Raw genomic sequence first — 22,649 nt, forward strand, 5'->3', positions numbered from 1 at the left:
TTGTGTCATTTTTGTTTTATTTTCCTTTTTTTATTCTAATTTGACAATTCCGCAAATTTTATTGTTTTATTTTTGTATTATTTTCTTTTCACATTTGACAATTTTTTTGTTTCTTTTTACAACTGAATAAACATCGAATGCTTAAAAGTTCCAACGAAATAAAAAGTTTAACTATAAAAAAAAACAAAAAAACTTGTCGGAGAATGGTGACTACGACTACGACAGTTGTGACTGTGCATTCACCAGGACTAGGCGGTTGTCTATACGTCAGCTGCCTGGCAGGCGAGGAGGGGCTGGGCGGGGGAGCAGCAGGGACAGGACATGCTCAGTCCTCGCTTCTCACTAACTTCCTGCTCGGAGGAGTCTGCAAAAAGTTCAAGACTGGATGTTACAACCAGGAAGTGAAGGGTTTGTGTATCTCAGGTCTGTGCGCCCGGTGTAGGTGGGCTACCTTGTATCCTTCTACGGTCGTATATACCGTAGCCCTGTGCTGCTATACTGGAGCCTAAAAGGAATATTTTTGGAAAAGTGAAAGTGAAACACAACCAGGGAGGCCTATCGTGGTGACACCGAGCGACATGGAGTCGGCGATGGAACTCCACATCCTTTTGTTAAAAATCTCCGACAGTCTGAGCCAGAAGGAACTGGAGGACATGAAGTTTTTGTGTCAGGGCCCCATAGTCAGAAAGAAAATGGAGTCGATCACCAGCCCCATACATCTGTTCCGGCAGCTGCAGGAGCTGGTGCTGATCTCTGAAGACGACCTCAGTTTTCTCGTCAAGTTGTTGAACAACATTAAACGTTACGATCTCGCGCAAGAAGTAGAAAATTTCCAAGGGGCAACGGCCCAGGGCGACGCTGCGGCACGAGGTAAATGCCCACCTGTGTCTTATCCCCTCTAGGGTAGTAGTGCAGCCTGAAGCGTTAGTCCCACCACATGCCAAGGGGCTGTATAGTTGGAAGTAAATGATACGTAATAAGGCGGTCCTATAGGGACTCCAAGGCCCAAAAGTGTAACCTGAAGTAATGGGGCTCACTGGGGATATAGGAATTGTCAGCCCTGTTCACACAGAGAGGATGTGCTGCTGACTATATAGCGTTGTGCACACAGGCCGGGAACCTGCAATGGCCATGTCTAGGAATTGTCATTATACTCCGCCCCAAAGACTAATAACAGCGAAGGGGAGAGGAGAGCGAAGTAAGAGGGGAAACCCAAAGTGGGGAATGTCCTGAATAACCTCATAGGAGCTCAGAGACAGAAAACTGGAATTATGTGAAATAAAAACTATTCTATCTATCCAGCGCCGCACATCCCAGGAGGCGACCTGAAGCGAGCGCTTCATGCAGCGCTATGTCAGGACCACAGGGAAGGCGGCATTTTTGATTACCTTAGCCAGTCCAGGACAAGCTGTCCTGGACTGGCTTAGCACCGAGCGGTGGTTTGGGGAGGCCACTGGAGCAGCGCTGCTCCAGCAGCCTCCCCTCACACTCAGGCAGAGAGCAAGGCTGCGAAAGTTCGCCTCGGGCGGCGAAAGGGATAGGTTCACCCCTGTATATGCGCGCACATATTTATGCACGCACAAATTTATGCGCCCTACCCTGTATATGCGCGCACATATTTATGCACGCACATATTTATGCGCCCTACCCTGTATATGCGCGCACATATTTATGCGCGCACATATTTATGCGAGCACATATTTATGCGCGCACAAATTTATGCGCCCCCTTTGCTCCGCCACGCCCCTTCGCTCCGTCCCCTCATCGGGGGGAGGGGCGGCTTTCTGTAGTTCGCCTCGGGCGGCGAAAGGGATAGATTCACCCCTGTATATGCGCGCACATATTTATGCGCGCACAAATTTATGCGCCCTACCCTGTATATGCGCGCACATATTTATGCACGCACATATTTATGCGCCCTACCCTGTATATGCGCGCACATAAATATGCACGCACATATTTATGTGCCCTACCCTCTATATGCGCGCACATATTTATGCATGCACATATTTATTCACGCACAAATTTATGCGCCCTACCCTGTATATGCGCGCACATATTTATGCACGCACATATATATGCACCCTACCCTGTATATGCGCGCACATATTTATGCGGGCACATATTTATGCGCCCTACCCTGTATATGCGCACAAATATTTATGCACGCACATATTTATGCACCCTACCCTGTACATGCGCGCACATATTTATTATGTTTACATAGATGCGAGCACATATATATGCGCCCTACCCTGTATAGGCGCGCACATATTTATGCAAGCACATATTTATGCGCCCTACCCTGTATATGCGCACACATATTTATTATGTTTACATAGATGCGAGCACATATATATACGCCCTACCCTGTATATGCACGCACATATTTATGCGTGCACATATTTATGCGTGCACATATTTATGCGGGCACATATTTATGCGCCCTACCCTGTATATGCGCGCACATATTTATGCGCGCACATATTTATGCGCCCTATCCTGTATATGCGCGCACATATTTATGCGCGCACATATATATGCACTCACATAAATATGCACGCACATATTTATGCGCCCTACCCTCTATATGCGCGCACATATTTATGCGCCCTACCCTCTATATGCGCGCACCTATTTATGCGCGCACCTATTTATGCGCGCACCTATTTATGCGCGCACCTATTTATGCGCGCACCTATTTATGCGCGCACCAATTTATGCGCGCACCTATTTATGCGCCCTACCCTGTACATGCACGCACATATTTATTATGTTTACATAGATGCGAGCACATATATATGCGCCCTACCCTGTATAGGCGCGCACATATTTATGCACCCTACCCTGTATATGCGCACACATATTTATTATGTTTACATAGATACGAGCACATATATATACGCCCTACCCTGTATATGCGCGCACATATTTATGCGCACACATATTTATGCGCCCTACCCTGTATATGCGCACACATATTTATGCGCGCACATATTTATGCACCCTACCCTCATTCGCGCACATATTTATGCACGCACATATTTATTCACGCACAAATTTATGCGCCCTACCCTGTATATGTGCGCACATATTTATGCACGCACATATTTATGCGCCCTACCCTGTATATGCGCGCACATATTTATGCGGGCACATATTTATGCGGGCACATATTTATGCGGGCACATATTTATGCGGGCACATATTTATGCGCGCACATATTTATGCGCCCTACCCTGTATCTGCGCGCACATATTTATGCGCGCACATATTTATGCGCCCTACCCTGTAAATGCGCGCACATATTTATGCGCGCACATATATATGCACTCACATAAATATGCACGCACATATTTATGCGCCCTACCCTCTATATGCGCGCACATATTTATGCGCCCTACCCTGTATATGCGCGCACATATTTATGCGCGCACATATTTATGCGCCCTACCCTGTATATGCGCGCACATATTTATGCGCGCACATATATATGCACTCACATAAATATGCACGCACATATTTATGCGCCCTACCCTCTATATGCGCGCACATATTTATGCGCCCTACCCTGTATATGCGCGCACATATTTATGCGCGCACATATTTATGCGCCCTACCGTGTATATGCGCGCACATATTTATGCGCGCACATATATATGCACTCATATAAATATGCACGCACATATTTATGCGCCCTACCCTCTATATGCGCGCACATATTTATGCGCCCTACCCTCTATATGCGCGCACCTATTTATGCGCGCACCTATTTATGCGCGCACCTATTTATGCGCGCACCTATTTATGCGCGCACCTATTTATGCGCGCACCTATTTATGCGCGCACCTATTTATGCGCGCACCTATTTATGCGCGCACCTATTTATGCGCGCACCTATTTATGCGCGCACCTATTTATGCGCGCACCTATTTATGCGCGCACCTATTTATGCGCGCACCTATTTATGCGCCCTACCCTGTATATGCGCCCTACCCTGTATATGCGCCCTACCCTGTATATGCGCCCTACCCTGTATATGCGCCCTACCCTGTATATGCGCCCTACCCTGTATATGCGCGCACTTATTTATGCACGCACATATTTATGCGCCCTACCCTGTATATGCGCGCACATATTTATTATGCTTACATATATATGCGCGCACATATATATGCGCCCTACCCTGTATATACGCCCTACCCTGTATATGTGTGCACATATTTATGCGCGCACATATTTATGCGCGCACATATTTATCCGCGCAACCCTGTATATGCGTGCACATATTTATGCGCGCACATATTTATGCGCGCACATATTTATGCGCCCTACCCTGTATATGCGCGCACATATTTATGCGCCCTACCCTGTATATGCACGCACATATTTATGCGCGCACATATTTATGCGCGCACATATTTATGCGCGCACATATTTATGCGCGCACATATTTATGCGCGCACATATTTATGCGCACACATATATATCCGCCCTACCCTGTATATGCGCCCTACCCTGTATATCTGTATATGCGCGCACATATATATGCGCGCACATATATATGCGCGCACATATATATGCGCGCACATATATATGCGCGCACATATATATGCGCGCACATATATATGCGCGCACATATTTATGCACGCACATATTTATGCACGCACAAGCTGTCCTGGACTGGCTTAGCACCGAGTGGTGCTCCACCACGCCCCCTTTGCTCCGCCACGCCCTTTCGCTCCGTCCCCTCATCCGGGGGGGGGGGGGGGGGGAGGGGCGGCTTTCTGTAGTTCGCCTCGGGCGGCGAAAGGGATAGGTTCACCCCTGTATATGCGCGCACATATTTATGCACGCACATATTTATTCGCGCACAAATTTATGCGCCCTACTCTGTATATACGAGCACATATTTATGCCCGCACATAAATATGCACGCACATATTTATGCACCCTACCCTCTATATGCGCGCACATATTTATGCGCCCTACCCTCTATATGCGCGCACCTATTTATGCGCGCACCTATTTATGCGCGCACCTATTTATGCGCGCACCTATTTATGCGCGCACCTATTTATGCGCGCACCTATTTATGCGCGCACCTATTTATGCGCGCACCTATTTATGCGCGCACCTATTTATGCGCGCACCTATTTATGCGCGCACCTATTTATGCGCGCACCTATTTATGCGCGCACCTATTTATGCGCGCACCTATTTATGCGCGCACCTATTTATGCGCGCACCTATTTATGCGCCCTACCCTGTACACGCGCACACATATTTATGCGCGCACATATTTATGCGCCCTACCCTGTATATGTGCGTTCATATTTATGCGGGCACATATTTATGCGCGCACATATTTATGCGCCCTACCCTGTATATGCGCGCACATATTTATGCGCCCTACTCTGTATATGTGCGCACATATTTATGCCCTCCCTGGGGTCCTGACATAGCGCCGCCTGAAGCACTCGCTTCAGGTCGCCTCATGGGACTCCGCCACGCCCCTTCACTCCGCCCTCTCATCCGGGGGGGGGCTTTCTGTAGTTCGCCTCGGGCGGCGAAATGGATAGGTTCACCCCTGTATATGCGCGCACATATTTATGCACGCACATATTTATTCACGCACAAATTTATGCGCCCTACCCTGTATATGCGCGCACATATTTATGCACGCACATATTTATGCGCCCTACCCTGTATATGCGCACACATATTTATGCGCGCACATATTTATGCGAGCACATAAATATGCACGCACATATTTATGCGCCCTACCCTCTATATGCGCGCACCTATTTATGCGCGCACCTATTTATGCGCGCACCTATTTATGCGCGCACCTATTTATGCGCGCACCTATTTATGCACCCTACCCTGTATATGCGCGCACATATTTATTATGCTTAGATATATGAGCGCACATATATATGCGCCCTACCCTGTATATGCGCGCACATATTTATGCGCGCACTTTTTTATGTGCCCTACCCTGTATATGCGCGCGCGCACATATTTATGCGCGCACATATTTATGCGCCCTACCCTGTATATGCGCGCACATATTTTTGTGCGCACATATTTTTGTGCGCACATATTTTTGTGCGCACATATTTTTGTGCGCACATATTTTTGTGCGCACATATTTTTGTGCGCACATATTTATGCGCGCACATATTTATGCGCGCACATATTTATGCGCGCACATATTTATGCGCGCACATATTTATGCGCGCACATATATATCCGCGCACATATATATCCGCCCTACCCTGTACCCTGTCCTGGATTGGCTTAGCACCGAGCGGTGGTTTAGGGAGGCCACTGGAGCAGCGCTGCTCCAGCAGCCTCCCCTCACGCTCAGGCAGAGAGCAAGCCCGCGAACGGCGCTAAGCCCCGCCCCCTTTGCTCCACCATGCCCCCTTTGCTCCACCATGCCCCCTTTACTCCACCATGCCCCCTTTGCTCCACCATGCCCCCTTTGCTCCGCCACGCCCCTTCACTCCGCCCCCTCATCCGGGGGGGGGGGGCTTTCTGTAGTTCGCCTCGGGCGGCGAAAGGGATAGGTTCACCCCTGTATATGCGCGCACATATTTATGAACGCACATATTTATTCACGCACAAATTTATGCGCCCCTACCCTGTATATGCGCGCACATATTTATGCACGCACATATTTATGCGCTCTACCCTGTATATGCGCACACATATTTATGCGCGTACATATTTATGCGAGCACATATTTATGCGCGCACAAATTTATGCGCCCTTCCCTGTATATGCGCGCACATATTTATGCGCGCACATATATATGCACGCACATAAATATGCACGCACATATTTATGCGCCCTACCCTCTATATGCGCGCACATATTTATGCGCTCTACCCTCTATATGCGCGCACCTACTTATGAGCGCACATATTTATGCACCCTACCCTGTATATGCGCGCACATATTTATGCGCGCACATATTTATGCGCCCTACCCTGTATATGCGCACACATATTTATGCTCGCACATATTTATGCGCCCTACCCTGTATATGCGCGCACATATTTATTATGCTTACATATATGCGCGCACATATATATGCGCCCTACCCTGTATATGCGTGCACATATTTATGCGCCCTACCCTGTATATACGCCCTACCCTGTTTATGTGTGCACATATTTATGCGCGCAACCCTGTATGTGTGTGCACATCTTTATGCGCACACATATTTATGCGCCCTACCCTGTATATGCGCGCACATATTTATGCGCCCTACCCTGTATATGCACGCACATATTTTTGTGCGCACATATTTTTGTGCGCACATATTTTTGTGCGCACATATTTTTGTGCGCACATATTTTTGTGCGCACATATTTTTGTGTGCACATATTTATGCGCGCACATATTTATGCGCGCACATATATATCCGCCCTACCCTGTATATGCGCCCTACCCTGTATATCTGTATATGCGCGCACATATATATGCGCGCACATATTTATGCACGCACAAGCTGTCCTAGACTGGCTTAGCACCGAGCGGTGGTTTGGGGAGGCCACTGGAGCAGCGCTGCTCCAGCAGCCTCCGCTCACGCTCAGGCAGAGAGCAAATCCTCTCAGTGCCTGCTCTCTGCCTGCGAACGGCGCTAAGCACCGCCCCCTTTGCTCCACCACGCCCCCTTTGCTCCGCCACGCCCCTTCGCTCCGTCCCCTCATCCGGGGGGGGGAGGGGTGCGGCTTTCTGTAGTTCGCCTCGGGCGGCGAAAGGGATAGGTTCACCCCTGTATATGCGCGCACATATTTATGCACGCACATATTTATTCGCGCACAAATTTATGCGCCCTACCCTCTATATGCGCGCACATATTTATGTGCCCTACCCTCTATATGCGCGCACCTATTTATGCACCTATTTATGCGCGCACCTATTTATGCGCGCACATATTTATGCGCCCTACCCTGTATATGCGCGCTCATATTTATGCGCGCTCATATTTATGCGCGTACATATTTATACGCGTACATATTTATGCGCCCTAATCTGTATATGCGCGCACGTAATTATGCGCGCACATATTTATGCTCCCTACCCTGTATATGCGCCCTACCCTGTATATGCGCGCACATATTTATGCCCTCCCTGGGGTCCTGACATAGCGCCGCCTCATGGGACTCCGCCACGCCCCTCCACTCCACCCCCTCATCCGGGGGCGGCGAAAGGGATAGGTTCACCCCTGTATATGCGCGCACATATTTATGCACGCACATATTTATTCACGCACAAATTTATGCGCCCTACCCTGTATATGCGCGCACATATTTATGCACGCACATATTTATGCGCCCTACCCTCTATATGCGCGCACATATTTATGCGCTCTACCCTCTATATGCGCGCACCTATTTATGCGCGCACCTATTTATGCGCGCACCTATTTATGCGCGCACCTATTTATGCGCACACCTATTTATGCGCACACATATTTATGCACCCTACCCTGTATATGCGGGCACATATTTATGCTGGCACATATTTATGCGGGCACATATTTATGCGCCCTACCCTGTATATGCGCGCACATATTTATTATGCTTACATAAATGCGCGAACATATATATGCGCCCTACCCTGTATATGCGCACACATATTTATGCTCGCACATATTTATGCGCCCTACCCTGTATATGCGCGCACATATTTATTATGCTTACATATATGCACGCACATATATATGCGCCCTACCCTGTATATGCGTGCACATATTTATGCGCCCTACCCTGTATATACGCCCTACCCGGTATATGTGTGCACATATTTATGCGCGCACATATTTATGCGCGCACATATTTATCCGCGCAACCCTGTATGTGTGCGCACATATTTATGCGCGCACATATTTATGCGCCCTACCCTGTATATGCGCGCACATATTTATGCGCCCTACCCTGTATATGCACGCACATATTTTTGTGCGCACATATTTTTGTGCGCACATATTTTTGCGCGCACATATTTATGCGCCCTACCCTGTATATGCGCACACATATTTATGCTCGCACATATTTATGCGCCCTACCCTGTATATGCGCGCACATATTTATTATGCTTACATATATGCGCGCACATATATATGCGCCCTACCCTGTATATGCGTGCACATATTTATGCGCCCTACCCTGTATATGTGTGCACATATTTATGCGCGCACATATTTATGCGCCCTACCCTGTATATGCGCGCACATATTTATGCGCCCTACCCTGTATAATATGTATAATATATACATATTTTTGTGCGCACATATTTTTGTGCGCACATATTTTTGTGCGCACATATTTTTGTGCGCACATATTTTTGCGCGCACATATTTATGCGCGCACACATTTATGCTCGCACATATATATCCGCCCTACCCTGTATATGCGCCCTACCCTGTATATCTGTATATGCGCGCACATATATATGCGCGCACATATTTATGCACGCACAAGCTGTCCTAGACTGGCTTAGCACCGAGCGGTGGTTTGGGGAGGCCACTGGAGCAGCGCTGCTCCAGCAGCCTCCGCTCACGCTCAGGCAGAGAGCAAATCCTCTCAGTGCCTGCTCTCTGCCTGCGAACGGCGCTAAGCACCGCCCCCTTTGCTCCACCACACCCCCTTTGCTCCGCCACGCCCCTTCGCTACGTCCCCTCATTCGGGGGAGGGGAGGGGGGCGGCTTTCTGTAGTTCGCCTCGGGCGGCGAAAGGGATAGGTTCACCCCTGTATATGCGCGCACATATTTATGCACGCACATATTTATTCGCGTAAAATTTATGCGCCCTACCCTGTACATGCGAGCACATATTTATGCCCGCACATAAATATGCACGCACATATTTATGCGCCCTACCCTCTATATGCGCGCACATATTTATGTGCCCTACTCTCTATATGCGCGCACCTATTTATGCGCGCACCTATTTATGCGCGCACCTATTTATGCGCGCACCTATTTATGCGCCCTACCCTGTATATGCGCACACATATTTATACTCGCACATATTTATGCGCCCTACCCTGTATATGCGCGCACATATTTATTATGCTTACATATATGCGCGCACATATATATGCGCCCTACCCTGTATATGCGCGCACATATTTATGCGCGCACTTTTTTCTGTGCCCTACCCTGTATATGCGCGCACATATTTATGCGCGCACATATTTATGCGCGCACATATTTATGCGCCCTACCCTGTATATGCGCACACATATTTATACGGGCACATATTTATGCACCCTACCCTCATGCGAGCACATATTTATGCGCCCTACCCTGTATATGCGCGCACATATTTATGCGCCCTACGCTGTATATGCGCGCACATATTTTTGCGCGCACATATTTTTGCGCGCACATATTTTTGCGCGCACATATTTTTGCGCGCACATATTTTTGCGCGCACATATTTTTGCGCGCACATATTTTTGCGCGCACATATTTTTGCGCGCACATATTTTTGCGCGCACATATTTTTGCGCGCACATATTTTTGCGCGCACATATTTTTGCGCGCACATATTTTTGCGCGCACATATTTTTGCGCGCACATATTTTTGCGCGCACATATTTATGCGCGCACATATTTATGCGCCCTACCCTGTATATGCGCACACATATTTATGCGCGCACATATTTATGCGCGCACAAATTTATGCGCCCTACCCTGTATATGCGCGCACATATATATGCACGCACATAAATATGCACGCACATATTTATGCGCCCTACCCTCTATATGCGCGCACATATTTATGCGCTCTACCCTCTATATGCGCGCACCTATTTATGCGCGCACCTATTTATGAGCGCACATATTTATGCACCCTACCCTGTATATGCGCGCACATATTTATGCGCGCACATATTTATGCGCGCACATATTTATGCGCGCACATATTTATGCGCCCTACCCTGTATATGCGCACACATATTTATGCTCGCACATATTTATGCGCCCTACCCTGTATATGCGCGCACATATTTATTATGCTTACATATATGCGCGCACATATATATGCGCCCTACCCTGTATATGCGTGCACATATTTATGCGCCCTACCCTGTATATGCGCACACATATTTATGCTCGCACATATTTATGCGCCCTACCCTGTATATGCGCGCACATATTTATTATGCTTACATATATGCGCGCACATATATATGCGCCCTACCCTGTATATGTGTGCACATATTTATGCGCGCAACCCTGTATGTGTGCACATCTTTATGCGCGCACATATTTATACGCCCTACCCTGTATATGCACGCACATATTTATGCGCCCTACCCTGTATATGCACGCACATATTTTTGTGCGCACATATTTTTGTGCGCACATATTTTTGTGCGCACATATTTTTGCGCGCACATATTTTTGCGCGCACATATTTTTGCGCGCACATATTTATGCGCGCACATATTCATGCGCGCACATATTTATGCGCGCACATATATATCCGCCCTACCCTGTATATGCGCCGTACCCTGTATATCTGTATATGCGCGCACATATATATGCGCGCACATATTTATGCACGCACAAGCTGTCCTAGACTGGCTTAGCACCGAGCGGTGGTTTGGGGAGGCCACTGGAGCAGCGCTGCTCCAGCAGCCTCCGCTCACGCTCAGGCAGAGAGCAAATCCTCTCAGTGCCTGCTCTCTGCCTGCGAACGGCGCTAAGCACCGCCCCCGTTGCGCCACCACGCCCCCTTTGTTCCGCCACGCCCCTTCACTCCGCCCCCTCATCCGGGGGGGGGGCTTTCTGTAGTTCGCCTCGGGCGGCGAAAGGGATAGGTTCACCCCCTGTATATGCGCGCACATATTTATGAACGCACATATTTATTCACGCACAAATTTATGCGCCCTACCCTGTATATGCGCGCACATATTTATGCACGCACATATTTATGCGCCCTACCCTGTATATGCGCACACATATTTATGCGCGCACATATTTATGCGAGCACATATTTATGCGCGCACAAATTTATGCGCCCTACCCTGTATATGCGCGCACATATTTATGTGCGCACATATATATGCACGCACATAAATATGCACGCACATATTTATGCGCTCTACCCTCTATATGCGCGCACCTATTTTTGCGCGCACCTATTTATGCACCCTACCTTGTATATGCGCGCACATATTTATTATGCTTAGATATATGCGCGCACATATATATGCGCCCTACCCTGTATATGCGCGCACATATTTATGCGCGCACTTTTTTATGCGCCCTACCCTGTATATGCGCGCACATATTTATGCGCCCTACCCTGTATATGCGCGCACATATTTTTGTGCGCACATATTTTTGTGCGCACATATTTTTCTGCGCACATATTTTTGCGCGCACATATTTTTGCGCGCACATATTTATGCGCGCACATATTTATGCGCGCACATATTTATGCGCGCACATATTTATGCGCGCACATATATATCCGCCCTACCCTGTATCCTGTCCTGGACTGGCTTAGCACCGAGCGGTGGTTTGGGGAGGCCACTGGAGCAGCGCTGCTCCAGCAGCCTCTCCTCACGCTCAGGCAGAGAGCAAGCCCGCGAACGGCGCTAAGCCCCGCCCCCTTTGCTCCACCATGCCCCCTTTGCTACACCATGCCCCCTTTGCTCCGCCACGCCCCTTCACTCCGCCCCCTCATCCGGGGGGGGGGGCTTTCTGTAGTTCGCCTCGGGCGGCGAAAGGGATAGGTTCACCCCTGTATATGCGCACACATATTTATGAACGCACATATTTATTCACGCACAAATTTATGCGCCCTACCCTGTATATGCGCGCACATATTTATGCACGCACATATTTATGCGCCCTACCCTGTATATGCGCACACATATTTATGCGCGCACATATATATGCACGCACATAAATATGCACGCACATATTTATGCGCCCTACCCTCTATATGCGCGCACATATTTATGCGCGCACCTATTTATGAGCGCACATATTTATGCACCCTACCCTGTATATGCGCGCACATATTTATGCACGCACATATTTATTCACGCACAAATTTATGCGCCCTACCCTGTATATGCGCGCACATATTTATGCACGCACATATTTATGCGCCCTACCCTCTATATGCGCGCACATATTTATGCGCCCTACCCTCTATATGCGCGCACCTATTTATGCGCGCACCTATTTATGCGCGCACCTATTTATGCGCGCACCTATTTATGTGCGCACCTATTTATGCGCGCACCTATTTATGCGCCCTACCCTGTATATGCGCGCACATATTTATTATGCTTACATATATGCGCGCACATATATATGCGCCCTACCCTGTATATGCGCGCACATATTTATGCGCGCACTTTTTTATGTGCCCTACCCTGTTTATGCGCGCACATATTTATGCGCGCACATATTTAAGCGCCCTACCCTGTATATGCGCACACATATTTATGCGCGCACATATTTATGCACCCTACCCTGTATATGCGCGCACATATTTATGCACGCACAAATTTATGCGCCCTACCCTGTATATGCGCGCACATATTTATGCACGCACATATTTATGCGCCCTACCCTGTATATGCTCGCACATATTTATGCGCGCACATATTTATGCGCGCACGTATTTATGCGCGCACAAATTTATGCGCCTTACCCTGTATATGCGCGCACATATATATGCACGCACATATTTATGCGTCCTACCCTCTATTTGCGCGCACATATTTATGCGCTCTACCCTCTATATGCGCGCACCTATTTATGCGCGCACCTATTTATGCGCGCACCTATTTATGCGCGCACCTATTTATGCGCGCACCTATTTATGCGCGCACCTATTTATGCGCGCACCTATTTATGCGCACACATATTTATGCACCCTACCCTGTATATGCGGGCACATATTTATGCGGGCACATATTTATGCGGGCACATATTTATGCGCCCTACCCTGTATATGCGCGCACATATTTATTATGCTTACATATATGCGCGAACATATATATGCGCCCTACCCTGTATATGCGCGCACATATTTATGCGCGCACTTTTTTATGCGCCCTACCCTGTATATGCGCGCACATATTTATGCGCCCTACCCTGTATATGCGCACACATATTTATGCTCGCACATATTTATGCGCCCTACCCTGTATATGCGCGCACATATTTATTATGCTTACATATATGTGCACACATATATATGCGCCCTACCCTGTATATGCGTGCACATATTTATGCGCCCTACCCTGTATATACGCCCTACCCTGTATATGTGTGCACATATTTATGCGCGCACATATTTATGCGCGCACATATTTATCCGCGCAACCCTGTATATGTGCGCACATATTTATGCGCGCACATATTTATGGGCCCTACCCTGTATATGCGCGCACATATTTATGCGCCCTACCCTGTATATGCACGCACATATTTTTGTGCGCACATATTTTTGTGCGCACTTATTTTTGTGCGCACTTATTTTTGTGCGCACCTATTTATGCGCGCACATATTTATGCGCGCACATATTTATGCGCGCACATATTTATGCGCGCACATATATATCCGCCCTACCCTGTATATGCGCCCTACCCTGTATATCTGTATATGCGCGCACATATATATGCGCGCACATATTTATGCACGCACAAGCTGTCCGAGACTGGCTTAGCACCGAGCGGTGGTTTGGGGAGGCCACTGGAGCAGCGCTGCTCCAGCAGCCTCCGCTCACGCTCAGGCAGAATGCAAATCCTCTCAGTGCCTGCTCTCTGCCTGCGAACGGCGCTAAGCACCGCCCCCTTTGCTCCACCACGCCCCCTTTGCTCCGCCACGCCCCTTCGCTCCGTCCCCTCATCCGGGGTGGGGGGGGGGCGGCTTTCTGTAGTTCGCCTCGGGCGGCGAAAGGGATAGGTTCACCCCTGTATATACGCGCACATATTTATACACGCACATATTTATTCGCGCACAAATTTATGCGCCCTACCCTGTACATGCGAGCACATATTTATGCCCGCACATAAATATGCACGCACATATTTATGTGCCCTACCCTCTATATGCGCGCACATATTTATGTGCCCTACTCTCTATATGCGCGCACCTATTTATGCGCGCACCTATTTATGCGCGCACCTATTTATGCGCGCACCTATTTATGCGCGCACCTATTTATGCGCCCTACCCTGTACACGCGCACACATATTTATGCGCGCACATATTTATGCGCCCTACCCTGTATATGCGCGCTCATATTTATGCGCGCTCATATTTATGCGGGCACATATTTATGCGCGCACATATTTATGCGCCCTACCCTGTATATGCGCCCTACGCTGTATATGCGCGCACATATTTATGCCCTCCCTGGGGTCCTGACATAGCGCCGCCTGAAGCGCTTGCTTCAGGTCGCCTCATGGGACTCCGCCACGCCCCTTCACTCCACCCCCTCATCCGGGGGGGGGCTTTGTGTAGTTCGCCTCGGGCGGCGAAAGGGATAGGTTCACCCCTGTATATGCGCGCACATATTTATGGGCCCTACCCTGTATATGCGCGCACATATTTATGCGCCCTACCCTGTATATGCACGCACATATTTTTGTGCGCACATATTTTTGTGCGCACATATTTTTGTGCGCACATATTTTTGTGCGCACATATTTATGCGCGCACATATTTATGCGCGCACATATATATCTGCCCTACCCTGTATATGCGCCCTACCCTGTATATCTGTATATGCGCGCACATATTTATTATGCTTCCATATATGCGCGAACATATATATGCGCCCTACCCTGTATATGCGCGCACATATTTATGCGTGCACTTTTTTATGCGCCCTACCCTGTATATGCGCGCACATATTTATGCGCGCACATATTTATGCGCCCTACCCTGTATATGCGCACACATATTTATGCTCGCACATATTTATGCGCCCTACCCTGTATATGCGCGCACATATTTATTATGCTTACATATATGCGCGCACATATATATGTGCCCTACCCTGTATATGCGTGCACATATTTATGCGCCCTACCCTGTATATACGCCCTACCCTGTATATGTGTGCACATATTTATGCGCGCACATATTTATCCGCGCAACCCTGTATATGTGCGCACATATTTATGCGCGCACATATTTATGGGCCCTACCCTGTATATGCGCGCACATATTTATGCGCCCTACCCTGTATATGTACGCACATATTTTTGTGCGCACATATTTTTGTGCGCACATATTTATGCGCGCACATATTTATGCGCGCACATATTTATGCGCACACATATTTATGAGCGCACATATATATCCGCCCTACCCTGTATATGCGCCCTACCCTGTATATCTGTATATGCGCGCACATATATATGCGCGCACCTATTTATGCGCGCACCTATTTATGCGCGCACCTATTTATGCGTGCACCTATTTATGCGCGCACCTATTTATGCACCCTACCCTGTACACGCGCACACATATTTATGCGCGCACATATTTATGCGCCCTACCCTGTACATGCGAGCACATATTTATGCCCGCACATAAATATGCACGCACATATTTATGCGCCCTACCCTCTATATGCGCGCACATATTTATGTGCCCTACTCTCTATATGCGCGCACCTATTTATGCGCGCACCTATTTATGCGCGCACCTATTTATGCGCGCACCTATTTATGCGCCCTACCCTGTACACGCGCACACATATTTATGCGCGCACATATTTATGCGCCCTACCCTGTATATGCGCGCTCATATTTATGCGGGCACATATTTATGCGCCCTACTCTGTATATGCGCGCACGTAATTATGCGCGCACATATTTATGCGCCCTACGCTGTATATGCGCGCACATATTTATGCCCTCCCTGGGGTCCTGACATAGCGCCGCCTGAAGCGCTCGCTTCAGGTCGCCTCATGGGACTCCGCCACGCCCCTTCACTCCACCCCCTCATCCGGGGGGGGGGGGGGGCTTTGTGTAGTTCGCCTCGGGCGGCGAAAGGGATAGGTTCACCCCTGTATATGCGCGCACATATTTATCCACGCACATATGTATGCACGCACATATTTATGCGCCCTACCCTCTATATGCGCGCACATATTTATGCGCCCTACCCTGTATATGCGCGCACATATTTATTATGCTTACATATATGCGCGCACATATATATGCGCCCTACCCTGTATATGCGCGCACTTTTTTATGTGCCCTACCCTGTTTATGCGCGCACATATTTATGCGCGCACATATTTAAGCGCCCTACCCTGTATATGCGCACACATATTTATGCGCGCACATATTTATGCACCCTACCCTCATGCGCGCACATATTTATGCGCCCTACCCTGTATATGCGCGCACATATTTATGCGCGCACTTTTTTATGTGCCCTACCCTGTTTATGCGCGCACATATTTATGCGCGCATATTTAAGCGCCCTACCCTGTATATGCGCACACATATTTATGCGCCCTACCCTGTATATACGCCCTACCCTGTATATGTGTGCACATATTTATGCGCGCACATATTTATGCGCGCACATATTTATCCGCGCAACCCTGTATATGTGCGCACATATTTATGCGCGCACATATTTATGGGCCCTACCCTGTATATGCGCGCACATATTTATGCGCCCTACCCTGTATATGCACGCACATATTTTTGTGCGCACATATTTTTGTGCGCACATATTTTTGTGCGCACATATTTTTGTGCGCACATATTTTTGTGCGCACATATTTTTGTGCGCACATATTTTTGTGCGCACATATTTATGTGCCCTACTCTCTATATGCGCGCACCTATTTATGCGCGCACCTATTTATGCGCGCACCTATTTATGCGCGCACCTATTTATGCGCCCTACCCTGTACACGCGCACACATATTTATGCGCGCACATATTTATGCGCCCTACCCTGTATATACGCCCTACCCTGTATATGTGTGCACATATTTATGCGCGCACATATTTATCCGCGCAACCCTGTATATGTGCGCACATATTTATGCGCGCACATATTTATGGGCCCTACCCTGTATATGCGCGCACATATTTATGCGCCCTACCCTGTATATGTACGCACATATTTTTGTGCGCACATATTTTTGTGCGCACATATTTTTGTGCGCACATATTTTTGTGCGCACATATTTTTGTGCGCACATATTTTTGTGCGCACATATTTTTGTGCGCACATATTTATGCGCGCACATATTTATGCGCGCACATATTTATGCGCGCACATATTTATGCGCGCACATATTTATGCGCGCACATATTTATGCGCGCACATATTTATGCGCGCACATATTTATGCGCGCACATATTTATGCGCGCACATATTTATGCGCGCACATATTTATGCGCGCACATATTTATGCGCGCACATATATATCCGCCCTACCCTGTATATGCGCCCTACCCTGTATATCTGTATATGCGCGCACATATTTATTATGCTTACATATATGCGCGCACATATATATGCGCCCTACCCTGTATATGCGCGCACATATTTATGCGCGCACTTTTTTATGTGCCCTACCCTGTTTATGCACGCACATATTTATGCGCGCACATATTTAAGCGCCCTACCCTGTATATGCGCACACATATTTATGCGCGCACATATTTATGCACCCTACCCTGTATATGCGCGCACATATTTATGCACGCACAAATTTATGCGCCCTACCCTGTATATGCGCGCACATATTTATGCACGCACATATTTATGCGCCCTACCCTGTATATGCTCGCACATATTTATGCGCGCACATATTTATGCGCGCACGTATTTATGCGCGCACAAATTTATGCGCCTTACCCTGTATATGCGCGCACATATATATGCACGCACATATTTATGCGTCCTACCCTCTATTTGCGCGCACATATTTATGCGCTCTACCCTCTATATGCGCGCACCTATTTATGCGCGCACCTATTTATGCGCGCACCTATTTATGCGCGCACCTATTTATGCGCGCACCTATTTATGCGCGCACCTATTTATGCGCGCACCTATTTATGCGCGCACCTATTTATGCGCGCACCTATTTATGCGCACACATATTTATGCACCCTACCCTGTATATGCGGGCACATATTTATGCGGGCACATATTTATGCGGGCACATATTTATGCGCCCTACCCTGTATATGCGCGCACATATTTATTATGCTTACATATATGCGCGAACATATATATGCGCCCTACCCTGTATATGCGCGCACATATTTATGCGCGCACTTTTTTATGCGCCCTACCCTGTATATGCGCGCACATATTTATGCGCCCTACCCTGTATATGCGCACACATATTTATGCTCGCACATATTTATGCGCCCTACCCTGTATATGCGCGCACATATTTATTATGCTTACATATATGTGCACACATATATATGCGCCCTACCCTGTATATGCGTGCACATATTTATGCGCCCTACCCTGTATATACGCCCTACCCTGTATATGTGTGCACATATTTATGCGCGCACATATTTATGCGCGCACATATTTATCCGCGCAACCCTGTATATGTGCGCACATATTTATGCGCGCACATATTTATGGGCCCTACCCTGTATATGCGCGCACATATTTATGCGCCCTACCCTGTATATGCACGCACATATTTTTGTGCGCACATATTTTTGTGCGCACTTATTTTTGTGCGCACTTATTTTTGTGCGCACCTATTTATGCGCGCACATATTTATGCGCGCACATATTTATGCGCGCACATATATATCCGCCCTACCCTGTATATGCGCCCTACCCTGTATATCTGTATATGCGCGCACATATATATGCGCGCACATATTTATGCACGCACAAGCTGTCCGAGACTGGCTTAGCACCGAGCGGTGGTTTGGGGAGGCCACTGGAGCAGCGCTGCTCCAGCAGCCTCCGCTCACGCTCAGGCAGAATGCAAATCCTCTCAGTGCCTGCTCTCTGCCTGCGAACGGCGCTAAGCACCGCCCCCTTTGCTCCACCACGCCCCCCTTTGCTCCGCCACGCCCCTTCGCTCCGTCCCCTCATCCGGGGTGGGGGGGGGGGCGGCTTTCTGTAGTTCGCCTCGGGCGGCGAAAGGGATAGGTTCACCCCTGTATATACGCGCACATATTTATACACGCACATATTTATTCGCGCACAAATTTATGCGCCCTACCCTGTACATGCGAGCACATATTTATGCCCGCACATAAATATGCACGCACATATTTATGTGCCCTACCCTCTATATGCGCGCACATATTTATGTGCCCTACTCTCTATATGCGCGCACCTATTTATGCGCGCACCTATTTATGCGCGCACCTATTTATGCGCGCACCTATTTATGCGCGCACCTATTTATGCGCCCTACCCTGTACACGCGCACACATATTTATGCGCGCACATATTTATGCGCCCTACCCTGTATATGCGCGCTCATATTTATGCGCGCTCATATTTATGCGGGCACATATTTATGCGCGCACATATTTATGCGCCCTACCCTGTATATGCGCCCTACGCTGTATATGCGCGCACATATTTATGCCCTCCCTGGGGTCCTGACATAGCGCCGCCTGAAGCGCTTGCTTCAGGTCGCCTCATGGGACTCCGCCACGCCCCTTCACTCCACCCCCCTCATCCGGGGGGGGGCTTTGTGTAGTTCGCCTCGGGCGGCGAAAGGGATAGGTTCACCCCTGTATATGCGCGCACATATTTATGGGCCCTACCCTGTATATGCGCGCACATATTTATGCGCCCTACCCTGTATATGCACGCACATATTTTTCTGCGCACATATTTTTGTGCGCACATATTTTTGTGCGCACATATTTTTGTGCGCACATATTTATGCGCGCACATATTTATGCGCGCACATATATATCTGCCCTACCCTGTATATGCGCCCTACCCTGTATATCTGTATATGCGCGCACATATTTATTATGCTTCCATATATGCGCGAACATATATATGCGCCCTACCCTGTATATGCGCGCACATATTTATGCGTGCACTTTTTTATGCGCCCTACCCTGTATATGCGCGCACATATTTATGCGCGCACATATTTATGCGCCCTACCCTGTATATGCGCACACATATTTATGCTCGCACATATTTATGCGCCCTACCCTGTATATGCGCGCACATATTTATTATGCTTACATATATGCGCGCACATATATATGTGCCCTACCCTGTATATGCGTGCACATATTTATGCGCCCTACCCTGTATATACGCCCTACCCTGTATATGTGTGCACATATTTATGCGCGCACATATTTATCCGCGCAACCCTGTATATGTGCGCACATATTTATGCGCGCACATATTTATGGGCCCTACCCTGTATATGCGCGCACATATTTATGCGCCCTACCCTGTATATGTACGCACATATTTTTGTGCGCACATATTTTTGTGCGCACATATTTATGCGCGCACATATTTATGCGCGCACATATTTATGCGCACACATATTTATGAGCGCACATATATATCCGCCCTACCCTGTATATGCGCCCTACCCTGCATATCTGTATATGCGCGCACATATATATGCGCGCACCTATTTATGCGCGCACCTATTTATGCGCGCACCTATTTATGCGTGCACCTATTTACGCGCGCACCTATTTATGCACCCTACCCTGTACACGCGCACACATATTTATGCGCGCACATATTTATGCGCCCTACCCTGTACATGCGAGCACATATTTATGCCCGCACATAAATATGCACGCACATATTTATGCGCCCTACCCTCTATATGCGCGCACATATTTATGTGCCCTACTCTCTATATGCGCGCACCTATTTATGCGCGCACCTATTTATGCGCACACCTATTTATGCGCGCACCTATTTATGCGCCCTACCCTGTACACGCGCACACATATTTATGCGCGCACATATTTATGCGCCCTACCCTGTATATGCGCGCTCATATTTATGCGGGCACATATTTATGCGCCCTACTCTGTATATGCGCGCACGTAATTATGCGCGCACATATTTATGCGCCCTACGCTGTATATGCGCGCACATATTTATGCCCTCCCTGGGGTCCTGACATAGCGCCGCCTGAAGCGCTCGCTTCAGGTCGCCTCATGGGACTCCGCCACGCCCCTTCACTCCACCCCCTCATCCGGGGGGGGGGGGGGGCTTTGTGTAGTTCGCCTCGGGCGGCGAAAGGGATAGGTTCACCCCTGTATATGCGCGCACATATTTATCCACGCACATATGTATGCACGCACATATTTATGCGCCCTACCCTCTATATGCGCGCACATATTTATGCGCCCTACCCTGTATATGCGCGCACATATTTATTATGCTTACATATATGCGCGCACATATATATGCGCCCTACCCTGTATATGCGCGCACTTTTTTATGTGCCCTACCCTGTTTATGCGCGCACATATTTATGCGCGCACATATTTAAGCGCCCTACCCTGTATATGCGCACACATATTTATGCGCGCACATATTTATGCACCCTACCCTCATGCGCGCACATATTTATGCGCCCTACCCTGTATATGCGCGCACATATTTATG

General features: G+C 48.3%; 1 protein-coding gene across 1 annotated transcript in view; it reads left to right on the forward strand.

The window, feature by feature from the left end:
• Positions 1–329: 329 nt before the first annotated feature.
• FADD (Fas associated via death domain) overlaps positions 330–22,649 on the forward strand; it is a 40,948-nt gene continuing 18,628 nt past the window's right edge. The window contains exon 1 of the mRNA XM_075283635.1: positions 330–870. Coding sequence (XP_075139736.1) covers positions 579–870 — 292 coding nt within the window. The 5' untranslated portion in view covers positions 330–578. The remainder of the gene's footprint in view (positions 871–22,649) is intronic.

This window comes from Leptodactylus fuscus, chromosome 7 (genome assembly GCF_031893055.1).
Source record: "Leptodactylus fuscus isolate aLepFus1 chromosome 7, aLepFus1.hap2, whole genome shotgun sequence".
NCBI lineage: Eukaryota > Metazoa > Chordata > Amphibia > Anura > Leptodactylidae > Leptodactylus > Leptodactylus fuscus.